We start from the raw sequence: 23018 nt of genomic DNA on the forward strand, positions 1-23018 counted from the left end.
GGTCCGGTGACCATTCCTCCAGGAAGGGTTTCCGGACCTGAAACATTAACTGTTTTCTCCTTCGCAGTTGCTACCAGACCTGCTGAGCTTTTCCAGCAACTTTGCTTTTGTTCCTGATTTACAGCATCCACAGTTCTTTTGGTTTTTATTGAGACCTGGTTGTTAACCTGGACAACAGTAGCCCTAGTTTGACTTACAGGAGGTATTCCATTGCATCTCAACACCTGTGGTTTGCTCAGAAAGCTGATGTGAAATTCTTTCTCTGTCATGCTGTATATTTTCACCCTATTCTGACTGAAGATGCAAGGACTTGGTGAGATGATTTAATAGGTGTTCATTAACGTTCTCTTACCTTAACTATGCGACCACATTTAGCAAGCTCATTGGTTGTGAAGAGACCACTTGTAAGCAGTCAGATTCCTTAATAGGACTGAAACTCAAAGCTACTTGAGCTGCCCAGCGTGTTAGTTAGCTCAGAAGTTTAACCTGAGCCTTCCTTGAATTTCTGTTCTGCTACATCTTCAGAATGGCTGTCCTCCTGGAGCATCAGGGATGCTAAATATTTTTGGCTAGTAATGATGATTGGGTGGGTACCAATCACCTTTTGAATCAGAGGGTTGTGGGTATATGCCCCATGCCAGAGACAAACACATAATCCAGTAAGATATTAGGGGAGTGTAGCACTGTCAGATGCTATCTGTCTCCTCAGATCCCACAGCTCTGTTTTGGAGAAGATAAGAAGAGTTCTTACTGGTGTGTCCTAGCCAATATTTATCCATCAACCAACAGCAATGCCATTACCCATCTGGTTATTACCACATTGCCATTTGTGAGAGTTCGCTTTGAGCACATTGGCTGCTGTATTTCCTGCACTTGAACAGTAACTACAAAAACTGTTCCATTAATTGTACTGCTCCTAAAGTTGTGAATGGTGCAGCTTAAAAACGCGTGCCTTTCTTTCAATTGATCAGATGCTCTATGGTCGAAGGTCTTTTTGCACATGGGCCATTAGAACATAGAACATAGAAAAGTACAGCACAGTACAGGCCCTTCGGCCCACGATGTTGTGCCATGGAATAATCCTAATCCAAACATAAAATAACCTACGTTCCCCTCAATTTACTGCTGTCCATGTGCACGTCCAGCAGTCGCTTAAATGTCACTAATGACTCTGCTTCTACGACTACCGCTGGCAAACTATTCCATGCGCTCACAATTCTCTGGGTGAACAACCTCCCTCTGAGGTCTCCTCTATACCTTCCTCCTAACACCTTAAAACTATGACCCCTCATGGCAGTCAATCCTGCCCTGGGGAAAAGTCTCTGGCTATCGACTCTATCCATGCCTCTCATTACCTTGTACACCTCGATCAGGTCACCTCCCTTCTCTCCAGAGAGAAAAGTTCAAGCTCAGTCAACCTCTCCTCGTAAGACAAGCCCTCCAGTCCAGGCAGCATCCTGGTAAACCTCCTTTGCATTCTCTCCAAAGCCTCCACATCTTTCCTACAATAGGGCGACCAGAACTGGACACAATATTCCAAGTGTGGTCTCACCAGGGTTTTGTAGAGCTGCAGCATAACCTCGCGGCTCCTGAACTCGATCCCCGTGTTAATGAAAGCCAAAACAGCCTTTCTTAACAACCTTATCCACCTGGGTGGCAACTTTGAGGGAGCTATGCACTTGAACGCCAAGATCCCGCTGTTCCTCCACACTGTCGAGAAGCCTGCCTTTAATCCTATATTCAGCATTTAAGTTTGACCTTCCAAAATGCATCATTTCGCATTTATCCAGGTTGAACTCCATCTGCCATTTCTCAGCCCAGCTCTGCATTCCGTCAATGTCTCGCTGAAGCCTGCAACAGCCCTCGATACTATCAACGGCACCTCCAATCTTTGTGTCATCAGCAAACATACTAACCCACCTCTCAACCTCCTCATCCAAGTCGTCTATAAAAACTACAAAGAGCAGAGGCCCAAGAACAGAGCCCTGTGGGACAACACTCAACACTGACCTCCAGGCAGAATATTTACCATCTACAACCACTATCTGCTTCCTGTCAGCCAACCAATTCTGAATCCAGACAGCCAAATCACCCTGTATCCCATACCTCCTGACTTTATGAATGAGCCTGCCATGGGGAACCTTATCAATTGCCTTGCTGAAGTCCATGTACACGACATCCACTGCTCGACCCTCATCAACCTATCTCGTGACTTCCTCAAAGAACTCAATAAGATTTGTGAGGCATGACCTGCCCCCCCCAAAGCCATACTGACTCCCTTTAATCACGCTATGCTTTTCCAAATAGTCATAAATCCTATCCCTCAGAATTCTTTCGAAAACCTTGCTGACCACAGACATAAGACTGACCGGTCTGTAATTTCCAGGGATTTCTCTATTCCCTTTCTTGAAAAGAGGAACAACATTTCCCTCCCTCCAGTTTTCCAGTATGACTCCCATGGAGAGTTAGGAAGCAAAGATCTTCGCCAGCGGCTTAGCAACCTCCTTTCTCACTTCCCGGAACAACTTAGGATAAATCTTGTCTGGCCTGGGGACTTAACAATCTTAATGTTTGCCAAAATTTCCAGCACATCAACTTCCTTATCTTGATCTGTTCAAGCCTGTTTTCCTGCTCCTCAAAGTTCTCATTCACAACAAGGTCCCTTTCCTTAGTGAAAACCGAAGCAAAAACCTCATTTAGGGCTTCTCCTATCTGCTCAGACTCCACGCACAAGTTCCCTGTGCTATCCCTGATCGGCCCTACCTTCTCCCTGATCATTCTCTTATTCCTCACGTATGAGTAAAATGCCTTTTGGGTTCTCCCTAATCCTTCCTGCCAAGCCATTTTCGTGCCTCCTCAGTCCCCTTTTGAGCTCCTTCTGAGCAAGCCTGTAATCCTCTAAAGCTGTGCTAGACCCTTGCTTCCTCCAGCTTACGTGCGCTGCCTTTTTCTTTTTGACAAGAAGCACCTCTGTACCCGTCATCCAAGGCTCCTTAATCTTACCCCTTCTTACCTGTCTCAGAGGAACAAATTTATACATCACTCGCAACAACTGCTCCTTAAACAGCCTCCACATGTCTGCTGTGCCCTTTCTATGGAACAATTGCTCCCAATCTGTACTTCCCAACTCCTGTCTGATAGCGTCATAGTTTCCTATACCCCAGTTAAATATCTTCCCCTGGTAACTGCTCCTTTCCCTTTCCATGGCTATGGTAAATGTGAGGCTGTTGTGGTCACTGTCACCAAAGTGTTCTCCCACCACGAGATCTGACACCTGTCCTGGCTCATTGCCAAGCACCAAGTCCAAAATGGCCTCCCCTCGTTGGCCTGTCCACTCAGTAAGGAAACCCTCCTGACCACACCTGACAAAAACGGCTCCATCCAAACCATCTGCAGTAAGGAGGTTCCAATCTATATTGGTCAAGTTGAAGTCACCCATAACAACCCTGCTACGTTTGCACTTTTCAACAATCTGCCAGCCAATGAGTTCTTCGATTTCCCTACTGCTATTTGGGGGTCTGTAGAAAACCCCCAGTGAGGTGACTGCTTCCTTGCTGTTCCTAACTTACACCCATGCTGACTCAGTCGACAAACCTTCCTCGGCAACCTCAGCCCATACCACCTCAGTAGACGAGTCCTCATCAAAGGTTCTTTCAGCCACCGTTATACTGTCCTTGACCAACAAAGCCACACCTCCCCCTCTTTTACCACCTTCCCTGACCTTAATGAAAGATCTAAACCCTGGAACCTGCAGCATCCATTCCTGACCCTGCTGTATTCATGTCTCCGAAATGGCCACAACATCGAAGCCCGAGGTACCTGTCCAAGCTGCAAGCTCACATACGTTATTCCGGATACTCCTGGCATTAAAGTAAACACACTTCAATCCAGCTTGCTGTCTGCCAGCACACTGCTGTGACAGTGAGGTCCTGACCATGTCCTCCTTACCCTCATCCTCCTGTGTACTAGGACTACACCTCAGTTTCCCTTCCTCTCTCCTCCCCCCCCCCCCCCCCCCCCCCCGAGCTAGTTTAAATCCACCCGAATAGTACTAGCAAATTTCCCACCCAGGATATTAGTGCCCTTCTGGTTCAAGTGGAGACCGTCCCGTTTGCAGAGGTCCCACCTTCCCCAGAATGAGCCCCAGTTGTCCATGTACCTGAAGCCCTCCCTCCTGCAGCCACGTGTTCAGCTGAAATCTCTCCCCGTTCTTTGCCTCGCTATCATGTGGCACGGTTAACAAACCAGAGATAACCACTCTGTTTGTTCTAGCTCTCAACTTCCACCCTAGCTCCCTGAAATCCTGCCTGACATCCCTATCCCTCTTTCTGCCTATGTCATTGGTGCCTGTGTGGACCACGACTTGGGGCCGGTCACCCTCTCCCTTCAGGACCCCAAAGACATGATCCGAGACATCATGGACCCTGGCACCTGGGAGGCAACACACCAATCGTGAGCCTCTTTCATTCCCGGCAAACCTTCTATCAGTCCCTCTAACTATTGAATCCCCAATGACTATCACTCTCTTCCTATCCCCACTTCCCTTCTGTGCAAGAGGGACAGACTCTGTGCCAGAGACCTGCACCCTACTGCACGCTCCTGGTAGGAAGAATAATAATTTAGAATTACCCTCTAGTTGCAATGAGTTCTTTGAGAAGATCACAACTCTTGCTTTCAATGGCTTGGTGAAAGGCAGAATATTCATTTATATGTGGAAGTTGATGATGTTTCTGATGCAGTGCTTTTAAAGTAACTCTGTCCTGACATTCTTTAGCGGAGTATATTCAGATTCATTTGACACTGAGCCATTTGGTAAAGGCTAAAGAGCTAAGTGTCATGGAGCATCTTAAAGTAGGAGCAACAGGCAGAAAGATAAAAGGAGAATTCCAGAGCTTTGGCCTTCGCTGACTGAAAGCATAGCTGCTGATGGTGGGTTGAAATGGTTGACTGAGGCAGTCATGCCACTTTCCCTCCCTATCCTTACCAACCAGTCATCCTCCTCCAGTGCCTCTCCACTGTCATCCCCAGCTAGATCGGACTGCTCTAGTCTCATGCTTTTGTTATTATCAGAGCTACAGAATCACTAGCAGTGAAGACTTCATTTACTGGAGTATAGGAGGTTTATAAAATCATGAGCCGCATAGAAAAGGTGAATAGCAATGACCTTTTCCCTAAGGTGGGGGAATTCAAAACTAAGGAGCACATTTTTAAGGTGAGTGGAAAGATTTAAAAGGGACCTGAAGGGACACTTTTTCACACAGAGGGTGGTTCACATATGGAATGACCTGTCACAGGAAATGGATGCAGGTACAGTTACAACATTTAAAAGACATATGGACAGTTACATTAATAGGAAAGATTTAAAACGATATGAGCCAAGTGCAGGGAAGTGGGACTAATTCAGATTGTGAAACTGTCAGCATGGATGAGTTGGACTGAAGAGTGTATTTCCACGCTGCATGACTCTGACTTAATTTTCCACATATGCACTCTGCTACCTCTCAAGCATGTATCCTCATTCCACTCCTGTATATATATTTCTGTGTGTGTATTTTTAGTAGATGGTTGCTGGAACACTTACCTACGTCTGTTACCTCTCAATATACCTGTTCTATGGCAATCCTGGCTGGTCTTCCATTTGGTGCCCTTCACAAACTTGAGGCCATCCAAAGCTCTGCACCGTTTGTTTTAATTGGCAGTAGACAAGCACCATTCACTGTCAAACCTGTGCTTGCTGGCCTACGTTTGGTGCCTACAATTCTCCTGAATAATTTCAAATTCTTCCATGATCAGAGCCCCCCTTATCACTAAGCTTTTCCAGCCCTGCAACTCTCGTAGATATCTGGACTTAGCAAATTCTTCATCCCCCCCATTTTAATTGTTCCAACATTGGTGGCTGTGCCTTCAGCTTTCTATCCACACTCTAGAACTATACTTTCTCTACCTTGCTTTCCTTGATCCCTACGTCTGACCAAACATCTGACCTAATGCCTCATTGATTTGGTGGCTGTCTTTTTGGATATTTTGTTGCTTTAAAGGGGCAATATAAATATAGGTTGTTGTATTTTTCTCGATTCACTGAAGCTTGCAGCATGACTTCATAGACACTCAAGCAGTTACATTTACAATGAGATTTTCAAATCTGATTTCTCCTCTAAATCATTGAGTTTGAGCATCTGTCCCATGAAGTTTGGTTCATAGCTGCAGAAGACACCACATATTGAAGTTGACCGCTGACCCCTTCCCTTTCCAAATGCAGGAACTCCTCAACTCCGGAACTCAGTGCTGACGAAATTCCTGACGACATCACCAATGAAATCACCGACATGCCAAATGACCTGGAACTGAATCAGGAAGAGTTGGCGGAGGTTCTTCAACGATTACCTGATGACCTGCAGGACTTTGACCTCTTCGAAGGTGATCTTCTAACCAGCATGTTCTCTTTCTAAACTGCTGCTTTCTGGGCTAATTCTTTTCTAAGGCAACCATTTTGTGACCACTCTGTGGACCTCACTTTCCAAGTTTGGACCCTCCAGCATGTTCCAAGTTTTATTGATTAGTTTTGCTTATTACGCCTGATTGCTTCTGAACTATGAAGTTCTCTGAATGAGAATTATGACACATAGTTTAAAGTGACCATTTACAGAACATAAACAAGCCCTAAATGTAGGCCTGGACCTCATCTCTGCGCTAAATAGACTTGTAGTGGTTAAGTGCTTTCATAATTAGTGTTTTACTGTGGTAAGATATAGGGACTAAGAGCCAGGGGAGTGAAACTAAATGTGTGAGTCTTTGTAATAGGCTGAACAGTCTTGCCCTGTGCTATACAGTTTTTTAAAAGTTCTCATGTTGGTCACAGTGTTCCGTTTCAGTCAGACTTTGGATCTTGAGTGTTTGCGGATGAGGTGGTTCCATGTTTAACGTCAGTGTAGAAGGGAGGTCTCTTTAATGCTTACAAAAATAGGTGATTGTAAACCCATTCCTTGGCTAGCAGTGACAGTATTAATGCGTAGGTATAGATATGGCTTTGGAGTGAGCTCCACAGCCTAAGCCATTGGAGCAGGAAGTTGACCATCAAGTCTGCTCTGCCTTTTTTGAGATCATGGCTGATCTCAACAGATGCAGCGGAGGTGGAGGAATTGGGAATAAGGGATGGAATTTTTGCAGGAGGGTGGGTGGGAGGAGGTGTATTCCAGGTAGCTGTGGGAGTCGGTTGAAATGGACATCAGTTTCTAGCTGGTGACCTGAGATGGAGACTGAGAGGTCCAGGAAGGTGAGGGATGTCTGCCGCATCTGCTCCCAGGATGAGGCATTCCACTCCCGCACATCCCAGATGTCCAAGTTCTTCAAGGACCGCAACTTTCCCCCCGCAGTGGTCGAGAACGCCCTTGACCGCGTTTCCCGCAACACATCTCGCCCCCGCCACAACTGCCCCAAGAGGATCCCCCTTGTTCTCACACACCACCCCACCAACCTCCGGATACAACGCATCATCCTCCGACACTTCCGCCATCTACAATCCGACCCCACCACCCAAGACATTTTTCCATCCCCACCCTTCTCTGCCTTCCGGAGAGACCACTCTCCCCGTGACTCCCTCGTTTGCTCCACACTCCCCTCCAACCCCACCACACCCGGCACGTTCCCCTGCAACCGCAGGAAGTGCTACACTTGCCCCCACACCACCTCCCTCACCCCCATCCCAGGCCCCAAGATGACTTTCCATATTAAGCAGAGGTTCACCTGCACATCTGCCAATGTGGTCTACTGTATCCATTGTACCTGGTGTGGCATCCTCTACATTGGGGAAACCAAGCGGAGGCTTGGGGACCGCTTTGCAAAGCACCTTCGTTCGGTTCGCAATAAACAACTGCACCTCCCAGTCGCGAACCATTTTAACTCCCCCTCCCATTCTTTTGATGACATGTCCATCATGAGCCTCCTGCAGTGCCACAGTGATGCCAGCTGAAGGTTGCAGGAACAGCAACTTATTATTCCGCTTGGGAACCCTGCAGCCCAATGGTATCAATGTGGACTTCACCAGCTTCAAAATCTCCCCCTCCCCCCACTGCATCCCAAAACCAGCCCAGCCTGTCTCTGCCTCCCTAACCTGTTCTTCCCGTCACCCATCCCTTCCTCCCACCTCAAGCCGCACCTCCATTTCCTACCTACTAACCTCATCCCGCCTCCTTGATCTGTCTGTCTTCCCTGGACTGACCTATCCCCTCCCTACCTCCCCACCTATACTCTCCTCTCCACCTATCTTCTTTTCTCTCCGTCTTCGGTCTGCCTCCCCCTCTCCCTGTTGATTCCAGAACCCTCTCCCCATCCAGCTCTCTGACGAAGGGTCTAGGCCTGCAACATCAGCTTTTGTGCCCCTGTGATGCTGCTTGGCCTGCTGTGTTCATCCAGCTTCACACTTTGTTTTCTTGGATTCTCCAGCATCTACAGTTCCCATTATCTCTAACATTCTCTTGGACTGCTTTCAATGTCAGAATTCTTTCCTTCGCTCGGGAGAACAAAGCTGCTGACAGTTTCTTGGGTGTGGTCTGATTAGTCTCTTGCTTGATTTCAGCAAGATATCCTTATTTTCATATTGCGTTAGCTTTGAAATACCTGTGTGCTACCTGTATGCAATGGCATTATTCCTCTTACTCTGGGTTGAAGAAAAGAAGCATAAACAGCAAATTTGCCAGCCTATTCGTACACAGCAAGATCCCTCAAACTTCATGAGTCTAAGAAAGGCAGGCTTGAGTTTAAGTATCACCTTTCTTGATCTCTGGGTGCCCTGAACTATTCTCAGTTGCTGACACACTCACCTTTTTAAGTTGGAATATTCCAACTTCAGAGCCGAGTCATGGAATTGAGTTAAAATATGTCAGGTCTCCTCTTCCAGGCAGTTGCCAAATCAAATAACAGGTATTAGGGAGTGACCACAAATTCTTCATGTAGGCTGGATTTCAGGAGATTCTTCAACACACAAGGTTGGAGGTTGCAGGAAGTTCCAGAGGGCTGAGGGGGCATGCAGAAGTAGGCCTTTGAGAAAGGGCAGGCAAAGCAATGAAAGGATTTGTACAAATAGAATTCTATGTTCTAGTCGGAACACTTGTGTACATCAGTGACCGTGGATAAGCGAGCAGAAGAACAGCAGTTTGAATGTCTCAAGTTTACGTGTTACAGCAGCCAGTCTGTCACTGTGTAACAGTGGGTAGAGCAATTGTTGCTCATCTATTACTAATTAGTATTGGGGATATGGTGATTGTACATTAGATTAGATTCCCTACAGTGTGGAAACAGGCCCCTACAGTGTGGAAACAGGTCCCTTCGGCCCAACGAGTCCACACCGCCCCTTGGAGCACCCCACCCAGACCCATTCCCCTATAACCCACACACCCCTGAACACTACAGGCAATTTAGCATGGCCAATCCACCGAGCCCGCACATCTTTGGACTGTGGGAGGAAACCCGGAGGAAACCCATGCAGACACAAGGGAGAATGTGCAAACTCCGCACAGATAGTTGCCCAAGGCTGGAATTGAACCCGAGTCCCTGGTGCTATGAGGCCACAGTGCTAACCACTGAGCCACTATGCCGCCCAAAAGGTCTATCACTAACACTGGGGTAGAGTGATGAATACACACTGTCTAATGCTGAGGTATTATGAAGTAAAGGCCTGTCACTATAATACTGGACTCCTGTAACAGGTTACAGGTCTGTCACTGTGTAGCATTAAGTGGTATGTGTAAGGTATGCAGGGCTGCATGGTTAATTTAGGAAAGGGAGCAGGGAATCATCAGTTCAGTGAACTGCAAGAGAGAATATATTATCCAGCAATCCCAGACAGCGTGTCAGATTTGCCAAGGAAGTCTCTTCCCAGTGTTCTGTGCCACTTGTGCAGCGAAGTGATGCCCTTTTTTGCTTTTGCCTCCACCCTCTAGGTAAGAATGGTGAACTCCTGCCAACTACAGAGGAAGCGGAGGAGCTGGAGCGTGCGCTGGAGGCGGTGACCTCGTACGCTGCCTCGTTGGAATGCCTGAGCTCCATTGGTGAGCTGGCACACACAGACGGAGACGGTGACCAGGAGCTTACAGGCAGAGGAATGGGGGTGTTTGCTGCTGCTGCCGCTGCAGCTGGGATGCCGGCCCTCAGCAGAGCAGTCAACAACGAACTGGGAGACCTCCTGAATGGCCGCATCTCCACCGAGAATTTCTCCAGCCTGGAGCTGGACGAGAACCTCCTCCATCACCCATCTGCACTGTCCAGCCCGGCCGGCTCCCTGGGGAGTCAGGCCCAGGGCACCTACCCTTCCCCTTCGGATGTGGGCCTTTCCTCTGCCACCTTGGTCAACCAGAGTGGTGGGCTGGCTGAGCGAGGCCACCAGTCACACTTTCCGAGCCTGCGGGGTGATGCTGGCCATAGCTCGCCCAGGGGTCACCTGCTGGGCAAAGCCGACGAACTGATCTCCCCCCGGCCGCACTACGGCAGTGAGCACTCGCGCTCGTCTCCGTACAGCAGCGAACACGTGCCGTCGCCCTACAGCGACAGCGCCACCCCTCCACCCCGGCCCCTGCCCTACCCCGGGGATAGCCTCACCACCCCCACACCCCCCCCCTCCTCCTCCTCCACCACCACCCCCTCCATCACAACCACCACCACCCCCTCCATCACAACCACCACCAGCAATAGCAGCACCACACCCACCCCCACCCCTTACCCCCCCGACGTGACGCTGCTTCCTGCCCACATCCTGCCAGCCCAGCTGGTCAGCCCCCGGCCCCAGTGGGGCACCATCAGCCTGAGTGACCCTGCCACCTTCAGCGGCCTGATATCTTCCGGGCCTGAGGGCCTCTTGCTCTCCACCTCCCTCTCCACCCCCCTGTCCACACCTCACTCGCCCTCCACACGCACAGCCTTCTCCAGTGCCACGCCAGGTGGCGGCGCTGTCCTCCTGCCAGGTCTGACGCAGGCTGGCTTTGGCGACGGCGTCATCACCACCGTGGGACCCTCTTCGCCCCCTGACTTGCCGGCCTCCAGCCCCGTCAAGCAGCAGCTCCCACAGTTCAGCGCCGCCTTCGGCCCACAGCTCACCTCCCACAGCGGCATCCCCAAGGACGTTCAGCCGACCCACAGCTCGATAGCGCCCCCGACGGGTTTCTCGGTAACTGCAGCCGCTGCCGCTGCGATCACGAACAATGTCACGGTTCCATTTAGCGCTCCGCAGTGAGTTCTCCTCGGGATTGCTCGACGAGGCACCTGTTCTTTGGCTTGTGAGCAACGGCCGCACTGTTCCCCTGGTTTTTCTACAGTGTCTTGAGAATTTTGGGGGTTTATGTCCAGCTTCTTTCCTTTTCTCTCTCTACCTGCCTAATGGGTGAAATCCGTTCAGGAAGCTGATGATGAAATGAAAGTTGACACGTGACTGGGCAGAGATGTCAGCATTTCCTCGCCCATGTAATTTTTGCTCCTTGCCACTATTGAGCCTGCTCGTTCACCCCCTGCCTTCAGATGTTAGAGCTGTGATCGGTCTTTTAAAACAGTCATCATGAAATTTCTTTCAACCGACCAGATCCAAGTTAGTCAGCACACCCAACAGCTTGGGTTTAGCAGCCTTTCTCCAGTCACAAGTCCTCACTCCTTGCTTTCCCCCCGGCCCACGTACGTACGCCTGCTTTGCCCCTTCTAATGTTTGCAGATACCTCTCCATCGCTGGCATCTCTGTCGCAGTCAACTTTTCCAACTGAATTGAAGGCAAAACCATGGTGGGTGGGGGGGTTTGAAGTATTGCGAGTGGACTCTGCCAACCTTTTACAGACACTGTCGTGGCTCATCCAGGTACTTTGCCAAGCCGCCGAGAGGAGTTCAGGTGACTTCCTTTCCATAATGCCAGGGCCTTGTGTGCTTTTTTTGAAAAGGGGAATTGGTGACACTCTTCCCCCTTCCTTTTCAGGGCTAAAAGAGTGTAATACATTCAGTTTGAGTATATTTTTTATGTAAATACATTAGTACATTTTATGACAACATTACTTATCTATAAAACCATTAATGGCGCACTGTTAAATATCAGACTCAAAGGTAGATGTTTGGCTCGTTGAGGCTTTTCATATTAAAAGATCACATAAATACACACACACGTGCGCACACAAGCAAATAGATTTTGGATTAGATCCCATGATCTCTGCACGTACATCCCCCAAAGTTGCTGTGAGATTCTTGAGCGAGGTGGCAGAACTAATGATGAAATTTGCTCAAATACAATCCTGAAATTTTGTCTAAAGCCTTCTTTGTGTGAACTACAAACATCGAAATCACTTCAGCCTGAGAGGCCACTTCAGGGCACTTTTTGAAAATGTAACAATTACACAGGCTTCTAGGTTCAGAGCGATACTTGGGTGTTATCCTCTCCTCAATCCAGGCATCACAACTTTATTTTTCTTACCCTTTCTCTGCCTTCTTTTCCCAGAATCGTCCTCCTTCAATCCTGGGCTGCTATTCTAGCCCACAGCACCAGCAGAGTTGCACAGGATGTGTTTATTGAGTGAGCAGCACCTGATTACTGACACCATCAAATTCAGTATTCTTCAAGTTTGAACCTGTTTCCATGAGAGACACTACCAAGTTTGGCAAAATCACAAGCTTTGGCACCTGTCTTAAATGTAAACACTCACTTGGTTTACAAGTTGATTGCCTAAATCTCAAGTTTCATTTTCATTAGTTGGGCCTGGAGGGAAAAGGAGAGCCTCCCCTTATTTCGCTTGTTGGTGTTGAGAGATGCTCTGACCATTTCTAGGGCTGGTAGGAAAGGGAGGCCTGATTTTTCTTCTGACTCTGTGGCAGCTACACGTGGAACCTTTTGATGCAGGAATCTTGTGATCCTAATCTGCATCAAACCGCCTTAAGCATGCGGGATCCCAATTTTCAACACCACCACCACCACCACCCCTGCCCAAAAAAAAATTGGTCTGGCACTTTTGACAGCTGACACTTTGGTGGTTAGATCATAGCCTGGGATGTTCATCCCTGGCTCCCAGAGTTTAACTGTTTATTTGTTGTATTACCGCAAGACCTGCAACACCAACTGGCACATTGCCTTTATATTGCACCACAGTGGTGTTTACTGCAATGCACCCTGTCTCTTAACATGCCAAATATGTTCAATTTTTAGAGAGTAAACTTTATTTATGACAGAAGTGATCTGAGTGTGTATAAAATGTATTCTACAGGCTGTGCTTTTTTGCCTCCTGTACAGTTTTTAGATGATATGCTTCAATGCAGTTGCCCCAATTTTAACATTGTAAACTAATTTCATATCCTGCCTCAAACACACATGCGCACACATAATGTATATAATGCACAAAATTTATCTATTTACACCTGAGAATCTCTGCAAACTGCATTCCCATCATTTGTGGTGACAGTACTGCTGAGAATTTGAGGTCCCATAAATAGATGCTTGGCCCAATTGCAAAGCACCTACATCCTTGGAACTTTCCTGCTCTCCTGTGCTTTCTCTCAATAGCGCAAGACAAAAATTGTCAGATGGGACAGAAGTTTCTATGAAACTTTGTGGATTCCTTGGGATTGCAGTGTGCGATGAGGAACAGCCACAGTCCCTCATGGAGAACCACCCTCCCATGTATCTCAAAAAAAAATTGCGTAGGACTCCCAAGTGAGCTTGCTTCGTCACAAGTTTGGGTACAGATTCCTGTTTTGTAGACATGTCTTGTGGAAGGCCTATTGCAGTGTCTTGTACATACAGCATCCTTTTTAAAAAAAAACAACACATCATGCATTTGCGTCCTTCCATTTTTATTTGAACACCCAAAACTTGGTAAACCTAATGTTCCCTCATCATGAAATATACAATCTACCTATTATATTGATAGTTTGTATAATTGATCACCCTAATGAAGTGCTTCAATATTGTGTGTTGGTTTAAATAGTGATATCTATTTGAATAATGCACTATATTAGATTTTGCATCAAAGTGAGGAGAGAAGTAGATTTCTAGCATTTGGCGTATGGGTAAGCAGCTCTGACCGGGTAGCTCAATCGCTCTATATAACTTTCTGCTGGCTGTGTAGGGCTGAGGTCTCTTTGACTTTTACGGGAAAAGAGGTGTGAAGGAGGATCACGTTTTAAATATAGGAGGGACGTTGCTGCATTTCACTTCTTACTGTTCTGGTTGATGGGGTTGAAGGTGTGTTCACTTTGTTCAATACTGGATCCCCTACCTGATGTCAGACTGTGCTGTGTTAGTTTCTGTGCATTTGTTGACAAGAAGCTACCTTTTGTGTAATATTCAACAAAAACTTGGTAGATTTTACAAGAATTCTTCTCAGTTACACCGATTTGAAAAATAAAACTTGAGCTTCCATTCACCAACCCCTGGAAATTAATATTCCTCTCTCCGTACCATCTTTGAGCGCATGTATTGTTCTACCTAAACCTGTGACATGCATATGTTTTCGTCCCTGAATACTTGGCCGGATTCCTTTCATCTGAGCTTTGGTTTCTTGATCTCTGACTAAGTCATGTGTAACATCTTCCATTCTGGACACTTTTGGCTGTACGTCCTGAACCAGTCATCTCTGCGTTAATTTGCTGTAGCCCACTGACCTCACTGCTCTTGCTTCACCAAAAGATGCATCATAATTTTGTTTTCGATGCTTCCTTTTTGAAATTTGACTCTGTTCGAAGAAGTTTCCTGCTTTTTAAATGTCCTGGCATGTTAGTATCGGTAATTCCAGTGCTGGTTGTATTTGAAAATGTTGAAATACATTTAATTGTGTTGACTTTGCTTTAGTAGCTAGCATGTATGGAGAAGTGTGTTTGAATGGAGAAGTATTGGTTTGAATGGATTGTCTCGGGGCAATGGTAAAAAAGAACAGTTCTTTTGAGAAATGTCAGTTCAGCACCTTAAGTTAGGACTACCCTTCTACATTAGCAGTTGTGGATGAACTACTGTGGGGCTACAGAATTAGTGTGGTCTTAAATTCTGGTTTTAAATGACCCTCCTTGATGACCTGTGGTGCAGAGGGAAGTGATGCTGGCGCTGTGTGTATTTTCAGTTTTCTGTGGAAGTTCTTTGATCTGAGACCTCTGCGGAGCCCTTGGGAAGTGAACGTCGCGGGTCCAGCTTTGTCTCAGAATTGCCACTTCAAGTCACTTGGTCAAATGCACAACTTGTCTTGTTCCAGTTCTCCCTGATCCGTAAGTTGCACTTGAGTTAACTTCATGCTGATTTTTGGAAGTATTCAGACTGTATTTTGGATGCTGCTCATTCAGTAGATCGATAGCAGGTAGGTACTTAAGCACCTCTTTCTTCGGGGAAAATCGTCATATCATTGATTTGTTGTTTCATTTGATTGGAGTTTCATGTCTCTTGGACAGAGGTAAAGAATGTTTAAAGCCATTTCTTACTGCAGCGAGGCTTTGTTTTTTTTTCAGCATGCAATATTTTCAGATTTAAAAATACTAATGAAATGGAACACTTGCAGTGAAAGGGAATCCCAATTAGCTGCTTTTACATAAGATAACATGAGCCTGTCAGCTATTGTATCTAGCAGGGATTGATGTGGATAGTTTCTGGAAATGTCCTAATCTATAAACTAAAAATCCTCTGGCTCCTTCGTTCCAATAAATCAACTAGATTCAAAGTCTGGAAATGAAATACAGTGGCTCATCAGTAAACGGGGCATTAGAAACTATTCTTGCTTCTGGCTCGTTAAGGTTTTGGTGTAATAATTGCATGCAGTTCCTGTGTTATGTGGTTCTCTTTATTACTTTTATTTAGCTAGTTTGCTGGCCAGGAAGGAACCAGTTACTGGTGTTGTCTGGCTTAACTGGAATGCATACCAGGATACTGAAGGTGATGAACTGTTCAGCAACCATTAGTATCAATGAGCTGGTGCCAGTATTTACACTTAGGATGTATTTTACTCGTGTGTATCTTCACACACTTAGGCAGCACAAGTAGTTGTTCAGTACTGACCAATGTAGTCCTGGTCACCATGAAAAATAAGGGGATAGCCTTGAGCTACTCTGTTGTTGAGATCTTTGAATGGAGCTGCAGCTGTCTTGGGGTGAATTCGGACTATATGAGCAAGAAGTTTACTTGCACCGTGCAATACATCCAGGCTGGTGTGGCAGTCACTGTTCTCAATATGAGGTAGTTGTGATCTTCAGAAGTGTGGCTGAGAGAAGCCCACAAGTCTCCATACGTTATCTTCTATCAACAGGAGTACAATGGCAATGCACCACTTTGCTTGCAACCATGATCTGACTACCGTCAGATTTTATACCAAAGTAGTGGAATGGACAGTGTCTCGTCCTCATTTTTAAAAAGAAATATGATTATATTGAGATGTATTTAATAATGAAATTATTCTAATTTTAAAACCTTTGTCACCAGCTTTTAGCACCGCTAGAGTATCCCAAACATTGTCCATTCTTGTTGTCTGTATATTTTTGGTATATTCTTTTGGACTTTCCTCAATAGATTAGGATTTTTTTTGGTTTCCCCTCTCACCTCCCTGAGTCAGGTATACAACCAATAGAAGTTTGATAGACCCGGTGTGTCCATGGCTGAGTTTGGTCGCGAAATGTATCCAAACTCACGAAACTCTTCACACAGTATCATATCGACATATGTCTACTCATGTTTCATGAGACACTATCTCTGTATATTAATTGAATTGGCACATAGCATTTGCAAGGAATTAAGTAGAATAAGCTGTTAGTAATACAAGATTGTAAAGGTAAGTATGGATAAGTCTACCTCCGTTAAAAGCCCACAGCACCTTAATTCCATATCTGACACCACAGACTTTGCCTACACCCCCTGACTGCAGGGATTGCTCTTTGGGTGAGCAAAAATGATATTGAATTTGCCCCTCACCAATCCGTGCCCTTGACCTGGAGATTGTGGCTTAGCTTAAAGCCATGCTTTGCATTTACCTTCTGCTATTTCACTTGGTTGCAGCTTTGAGTGTTTTGATATTTTACAGTGTTGATCATCATTATTTAAATTGCTCCTTGGCTATTGTTCTAAGCTTTTGAGTGCTACCCAAAAATCAGGAGTGACTTAATACTCCCAAATACTTTGCATTATAGTCAACGTATTGAATTATCTAGGGGGAGTAGCCCCCACCAGGGAAGTTTGTGTACAGCTTGAATGATTGAAGTTGAGAGAGGATTATTGTGACTTATGTGCTGATGGCATAAACTGCAATATCCCCTCCATTGTTTTGATTGTTCTGTTGAGATTCCAGGTGAACCTACAATTGTCTGCAACTTAGGACGTTGAGCCTCTCTTTATAGTGATGAAACTTAACAATCTAAGGGATAACATTCAACTAATGCAAAACATTAGACAGTTTACAATGGACAGTCTTGTGCAAGACCACGTAAGGTGGGACATATAATACTGTAAACTTCCATTTGCCTGTAAAACATGCCTATTCTTGTCTGTGCAGAGCCACACACTAACTCTGCATTGAAATGTCAGATAAGGTTGAGGAAAGATTTGAGGTTTTATGCAGCAGGTAATCTTTTCATCATGAGTACAAGACCTAGAATAAAGGAAGTCATTTGTTGTTGAAAGTTTAGCAACGATCATACAATTTGATTGTATTAGAGATTGATCTGGATTGTTTAAAAGCCATGTCAAGGTGTTGGGTTGGATCGGATTGGATTTACCCACTTCATTTCAAAGCAAAGTGGTGGAGCTGCATTCCTTGGCACATGATCACTCCAGGGCATGTCAGAGAACTGAAGAGAAAAACAGACCAAACTCAAACCAAGTGGTCGTTCAACCAAAAAAATAGAAGCTTTTGTCACCCATCTTTAGTAAGAAACTGCACTTGGTACTGCTAGACTCAACTGTGGAGTGATTTCCTCTTGTAACTGTATTGGTCTTTTGGTCATGTATTGAATCGGTATGCAGGATGCATCTCATCAGAAAACTTGGTCAACTCATTTTAAACAATGTGCAACGCATTCTGTGAACGAGTGACATGAGACCCTGCACTCGATAAAAGGGGTCAGAACGTTAAGCAGTCACCAATTGCCTTCAAAATCTGGCAGTTTAATGCTGTTATGAGCTTCTACACTTAACTTCCCTTTTAAGACGGAGTTCATGTTGATGGGCAACTTTCAGACATTTAACTGAAATAACAGTGCAATGAAGAGAGTCCACACCGAAGGCTGGTTTAGAAAATGAGCATGTTGGACTCCTGTAGTTTACTGTGCTGTACAAGGACTCTCAAAGCCACTATTGCCACACCAGTTGTGGTTGTTATTACTTGGACAGTATTCTAACCATGCTGTAATTGAACTCCATGTGCTTGCTAGATCAGGGTGACAATAAGCCTTTCCCAACAAATAAACCTGACTTGGAGTCTTTCTGAGAGGGCAGAATAAAAGGCAGCTTTGCTCTGGGCAGTAGAAGGAAAGAAATGCATGTATAGTTGTATCAGAGGTATAGTAGTAATCATTTGATGGATTGTGCTGCCATAGATGAGTGTAAATTGGTAGCTGTCTTTTAACACACCTCTAGTATGCGGCTTATGATGGAAGGGGATGTAATAAACTGATGTTCCCTGCTCAACGATGTGATTCATTTCCAGTTGCCCACATCTTTTTATATCGTCTTTAGTTCTTGCAAATAGCAGTTTGTTTGTGATGGCTGCAATTAGTATTTTATCCAAAACAAATCGCATCCTTTCTTTCCATGGACATCACAGTGAGAGTCAAAGCCAGTCAGTTGGAGATGAGATGGCACTTGCAGCAAACAGCTTATTTAAACAATCTGTACCAACTTTAGGAAGAAAACCCATTGCCGAAAGTCTAGCAAAGTCTGCTGATAATAGGATTATTTCTTCAAAATGCAGTGAGTGAAGGATTGCTGTATTTTGCTCTTGCACACAGTATCAATTCTAATCAGTTAAAGCAATGATGTCTCCAGATATGATGGCTGAGGAAGTTAGCCCAATCACCTCCATTTTGGTTGGCATGATAGCTCAGTACTCACATTCTCCTCTGTGCCTGCGTGGGTTTCCTCTCTCAGTCCAAGGATGTACAGGCTGGGTGGATTAGCCATGGGAGGTTACAGGGATAGGGTGGAGGGTGGGTTGCTGTTTGGAAGGTTGGTGTGGACTCAGTGGGCCAAATGGCCCACTTCCACTCTGCAGGGCTTCTATGACTGTGTATTTTTGTCTTATACATTTGAAGTTGTTCTATGTGATAGGTAAGGCAACTGGCATCAGTCAATCTTGCTGCACATAGACTACTGGTTCACCCTCTGTTATTGGAAATACCTTTTTAATTGAAGGAAGCAGTTTGTTTTTCTAATTACATATTTATTGCTTTCAGCTGAAATTCTGTATAAATTTTTACAAAGATTGAGACAGGATGGCAATTTCACAATTTTAATTGTCATTTATATAAAACAATTGTTAAATCTTTATTTTTAAAAGAGGTGTGCATTGAATAAAAGGCAGCAGTCTGAAGGACATGCTTTCTTGTGCTTCAGCAGAAGTATATCATCCCCCAGATGTCCTCTTTACCCATCTAATTCCCAGGTTCAGACTCCTCCTAATTGGGGAAGAGGGCAGATTAGTCATGTGAAATATTTTTGATGCCATCTTCATGTAGCTCTTTGGAGCTACCAAGCATTCAAAGATAATAAGAGGAGAAAGCAGAAACAGTATGAGAAAACAGTCACCTTTCAAACAACAGGATATATGGAGGACTTTGACTTTTTCTGCCATTTAATAAATTATTGGCACATAAGATGCCAGCTTTTATTCATTTGTTTCAAAATCCTAATCCAAAATGTGAAAATTACAGATAAGGTAGAGGTACTTCATGTGGAAGAACAGAGAAGTCTTGTATGCCTCTTTCCCTACCGTATGCTTACATGTTATCTGTGCATTTGTGTTATTGTTCTGGTTGATTGCTTAGTCAGAGATCTGGACATGTTGGAGGTATACAACTCACTAACACTTTCTTAACAGTGCTCTTATGATTTTGAACTTGGTGACAAAAGCACAAGTTTTCTTTATAAAACCTGTTCAGTTTTGTTTATATATACAAGACTTGACGAGAAGCCAACTTGAGGGAAAAGGCGGTGTGCACATATGAGCTTCATTGTGGGAGGTAAGGCTTGGATTTTATGGCCTTCGGCTGTCACCTCCATTAACTCCAACGTCTGGTAGAATTAGAGCCAATTAAAGTATTCCCTTCACCTGAGGTCTTGTTCAGAGTTGAGACTTTCTCTGTCCAGAGGAATTTTGACAAGTAGGGTGTGCTTGCCAGTCTTGGTAGCATGTCTTGGCATTACAGTGTGATGTGTATGTGTATAAAAGATTCTCTTCAGTTTGTAAGAAGTGAGCCCTGCCCTCAAACGAATTGCTCACTTGGGCCCTGTCATGAACTAAAGGAATGTCACTTGACCCCCTGATTTGGCGGTCCTGCTTTAGTATGTAAAGCAATACACAAGGGGAGGACTGAAGACACAGCTTGTGAAATGAAGTTTAATATGACTCATGCTGGTCATGTGGTTTTTAAGATAAGCCAGACAGGCGACAAAGGCATCAGTAAGGCCTTTATTACATTATTTAAGACACCAGCTAAAATGCTTCCAATTTTTAATGCAACTTGACAGTGAGGCCCCTGCCTACCCCCAAATAAGAGTGCATTGTTTTTAAGAAAGTGTATCGAGGCAGGCTGCATGATCCTCTTGGTGCCTTGACAAGAGCTGTCTCTTATCCATAGCCCATACCCTTTCTAACATGAATCTCCACAAAAAAAAATCAACTTTCCTTACAAAGAAATCAATTTTCTAGTGAAAGAAAATGTACAAAATTGTCATTTGAAGCTATCCTTGTCCGTTTTGAAAATTCACAGCAGCTCTTTCATTCCAAAATGCCTCGGAGTTCTCCAGTATCGGAAACCTATTGGTGAAGCCACAATGTATAACTCACTGAGCCACATGCACACACCCTAAGCTTGCTGTCGCCACATCTTGGCACCTTTTTTTCAGGCCCTCTTCTGTCATAGATCCAGAAAGCACCAATATGATTCAATTCTCTTCGGATATAGAGGTTGAAGCACGTGAAGTTTATTTTATGTTTAAGAAAATTCCTAGTAGGGTTGGTTGGGGAGAGGAAGGTAGGGAGTTGTAATAAAAGTGCTGCTGGGCTGTGTCTCTTATCACAATCTGTCTCTCTCACTTGTTTTTCTGGAGGAGCTATTTTGTAAATGACTTTTGATAACAGGGATCAGTGGTTTCGGGTTACATTTCATGCGTGATGTTCCTTTTATGCATATTGTAGAACTATGAGCTTTCAAAGCACTCATGAAGCCCCTAGGCACAGTTTTGGGTGGGGACATCTTAAACAATTGCTAAAATTTCACAAAGTCAGTCATTAAATGCAATCAAAAATAAAAATGCCTGAAGTCCAGGAGATGTTTATCTGGGCAATTCCTACAGGGCTGACCCCCACTCTCCTCTCCAGTCCAAGCCCCCTCTTCAATGCTTACCCACATCCTGACTCTAACTGGCTTTTGTCTGGAATCGCCCAGATTTAAATTTCTCCTCTTTCACCACCATCCAACACAACATTATCATTTTCAACCCAGCCGTGCAGTTGGTTTGTGAGTATCAGGGACTTTATGGCAAAAAAAAGTGAAAGGAGCCCATGGAACAACACAATAGTCCTATAAACTGCTTCAACATTGAGAAACAGGAAAGGTGGCTCAAATTTCTTATATTCAATGAATGTACTGTATTTCTGTTTTTTAAAATAAGGCGAGCTAATAATTAAATTAGTCACCTTTTGTTATTGTCCTTGTTTAATTTGTTTAAGGTATTTTTTGTATACAAAAGTTTACATTTTTATGTATATTTTTCTGTGTACAGACTATGTAATATGTGTATAAACACTGTATGTAATATCTGTATATAGTGTGATAAATGATCTTTGTTTGGATGTACAAATAAAAACTTGCTGTGAAGAAAAGGAATTCAGCCCACGTGTTGGTATGTTCATTTGCAGCTTTTCATTCACAACTTTCCTTGAAATCATGTAGCAAGACCTTCCAAGGTGCTTCAAAAGGAACTTTGAGACTAGTATTTAAGTGAGACACAAAAATGCCACAGCTCATAGAAGTGTGTCATGAGCAGCATCTCAATGTAGAAGGATACTAATTTTTCCCCAGCTAAACCCAGCAGACCACAGTAAAACTGGTTGAAGCAGATGACACATCCACACATGACAGTGGCTGCTGTTTGCTAATAACTGTTTAAAGGTCCAGTCTTTCTAATGAACGAGTGGGTAAAGAGGGTACTTGGATCAATTCAGTGGGATGGTCAGGGGTGTAGCCAGATGAATGGGTGTGTTATGGACCAAACTAAACTCCCTCAAAAAAATACTAGGAGGTAGCCTTATTTTAGAGGCAAGTGCCAAGCATTGCATTCTGCACACAATTCGATTGGTCAAACGACTCATTTATACATTTCTTATAGACTACAGTTAAAATACAATAAAGAAGAAATTGAAATAACTTTGTTTAAAAAAAGCTTAACAGAATAATAGATTATTTAATGACTAAATAGCAACTTCCAATATAGTAACATCCCATAAACACACCCTTGGTAAAGGCAAATTGAGAAAACAGAATAGCAGAGAGAGATGTACTGCCACCTCCACAGCCAGCCTCAAGACCCCAGCAATGGCTACTGAGAAACTAAAACGGAAAGTCCTAGTTTTGTGGGAGCTTGACCCCACCCATTCAACTGGTTTGATCATTCCAACTTTTTTTTTAAACAGACCAAAGCACCCCAAGCTGTTTACTTTATCATTCGAGTAGACCATTCAGATCCTCTGTCTTAAAACCTGTCTTCAAAAAGTAAAGGACAAAGTACATTTATTAGAGCCATACTGTTGTCACAGATGGGGCGGCATAACGGTTGTATAATCACCCAACCTTACAACCGGTTTCTAAACTTGCTTAAA

General features: G+C 44.7%; 1 protein-coding gene across 1 annotated transcript in view; it reads left to right on the plus strand.

Annotated features, from left to right (window-relative positions):
- Window positions 1-21994, plus strand: part of ino80db (INO80 complex subunit Db) — a 90793-nt gene extending 68799 nt beyond the window's left edge. The window contains exons 9-11 of the mRNA XM_048534677.2: window positions 6260-6417; window positions 9939-10592; window positions 10704-21994. Of these exons, the coding sequence (XP_048390634.2) occupies window positions 6260-6417; window positions 9939-10592; window positions 10704-11224 (1333 nt within the window). The 3' untranslated portion in view covers window positions 11225-21994. The remainder of the gene's footprint in view (window positions 1-6259; window positions 6418-9938; window positions 10593-10703) is intronic.
- The last annotated feature ends 1024 nt before the right edge of the window (window positions 21995-23018 follow it).

Source organism: Stegostoma tigrinum, chromosome 7 (genome assembly GCF_030684315.1).
Source record: "Stegostoma tigrinum isolate sSteTig4 chromosome 7, sSteTig4.hap1, whole genome shotgun sequence".
NCBI lineage: Eukaryota > Metazoa > Chordata > Chondrichthyes > Orectolobiformes > Stegostomatidae > Stegostoma > Stegostoma tigrinum.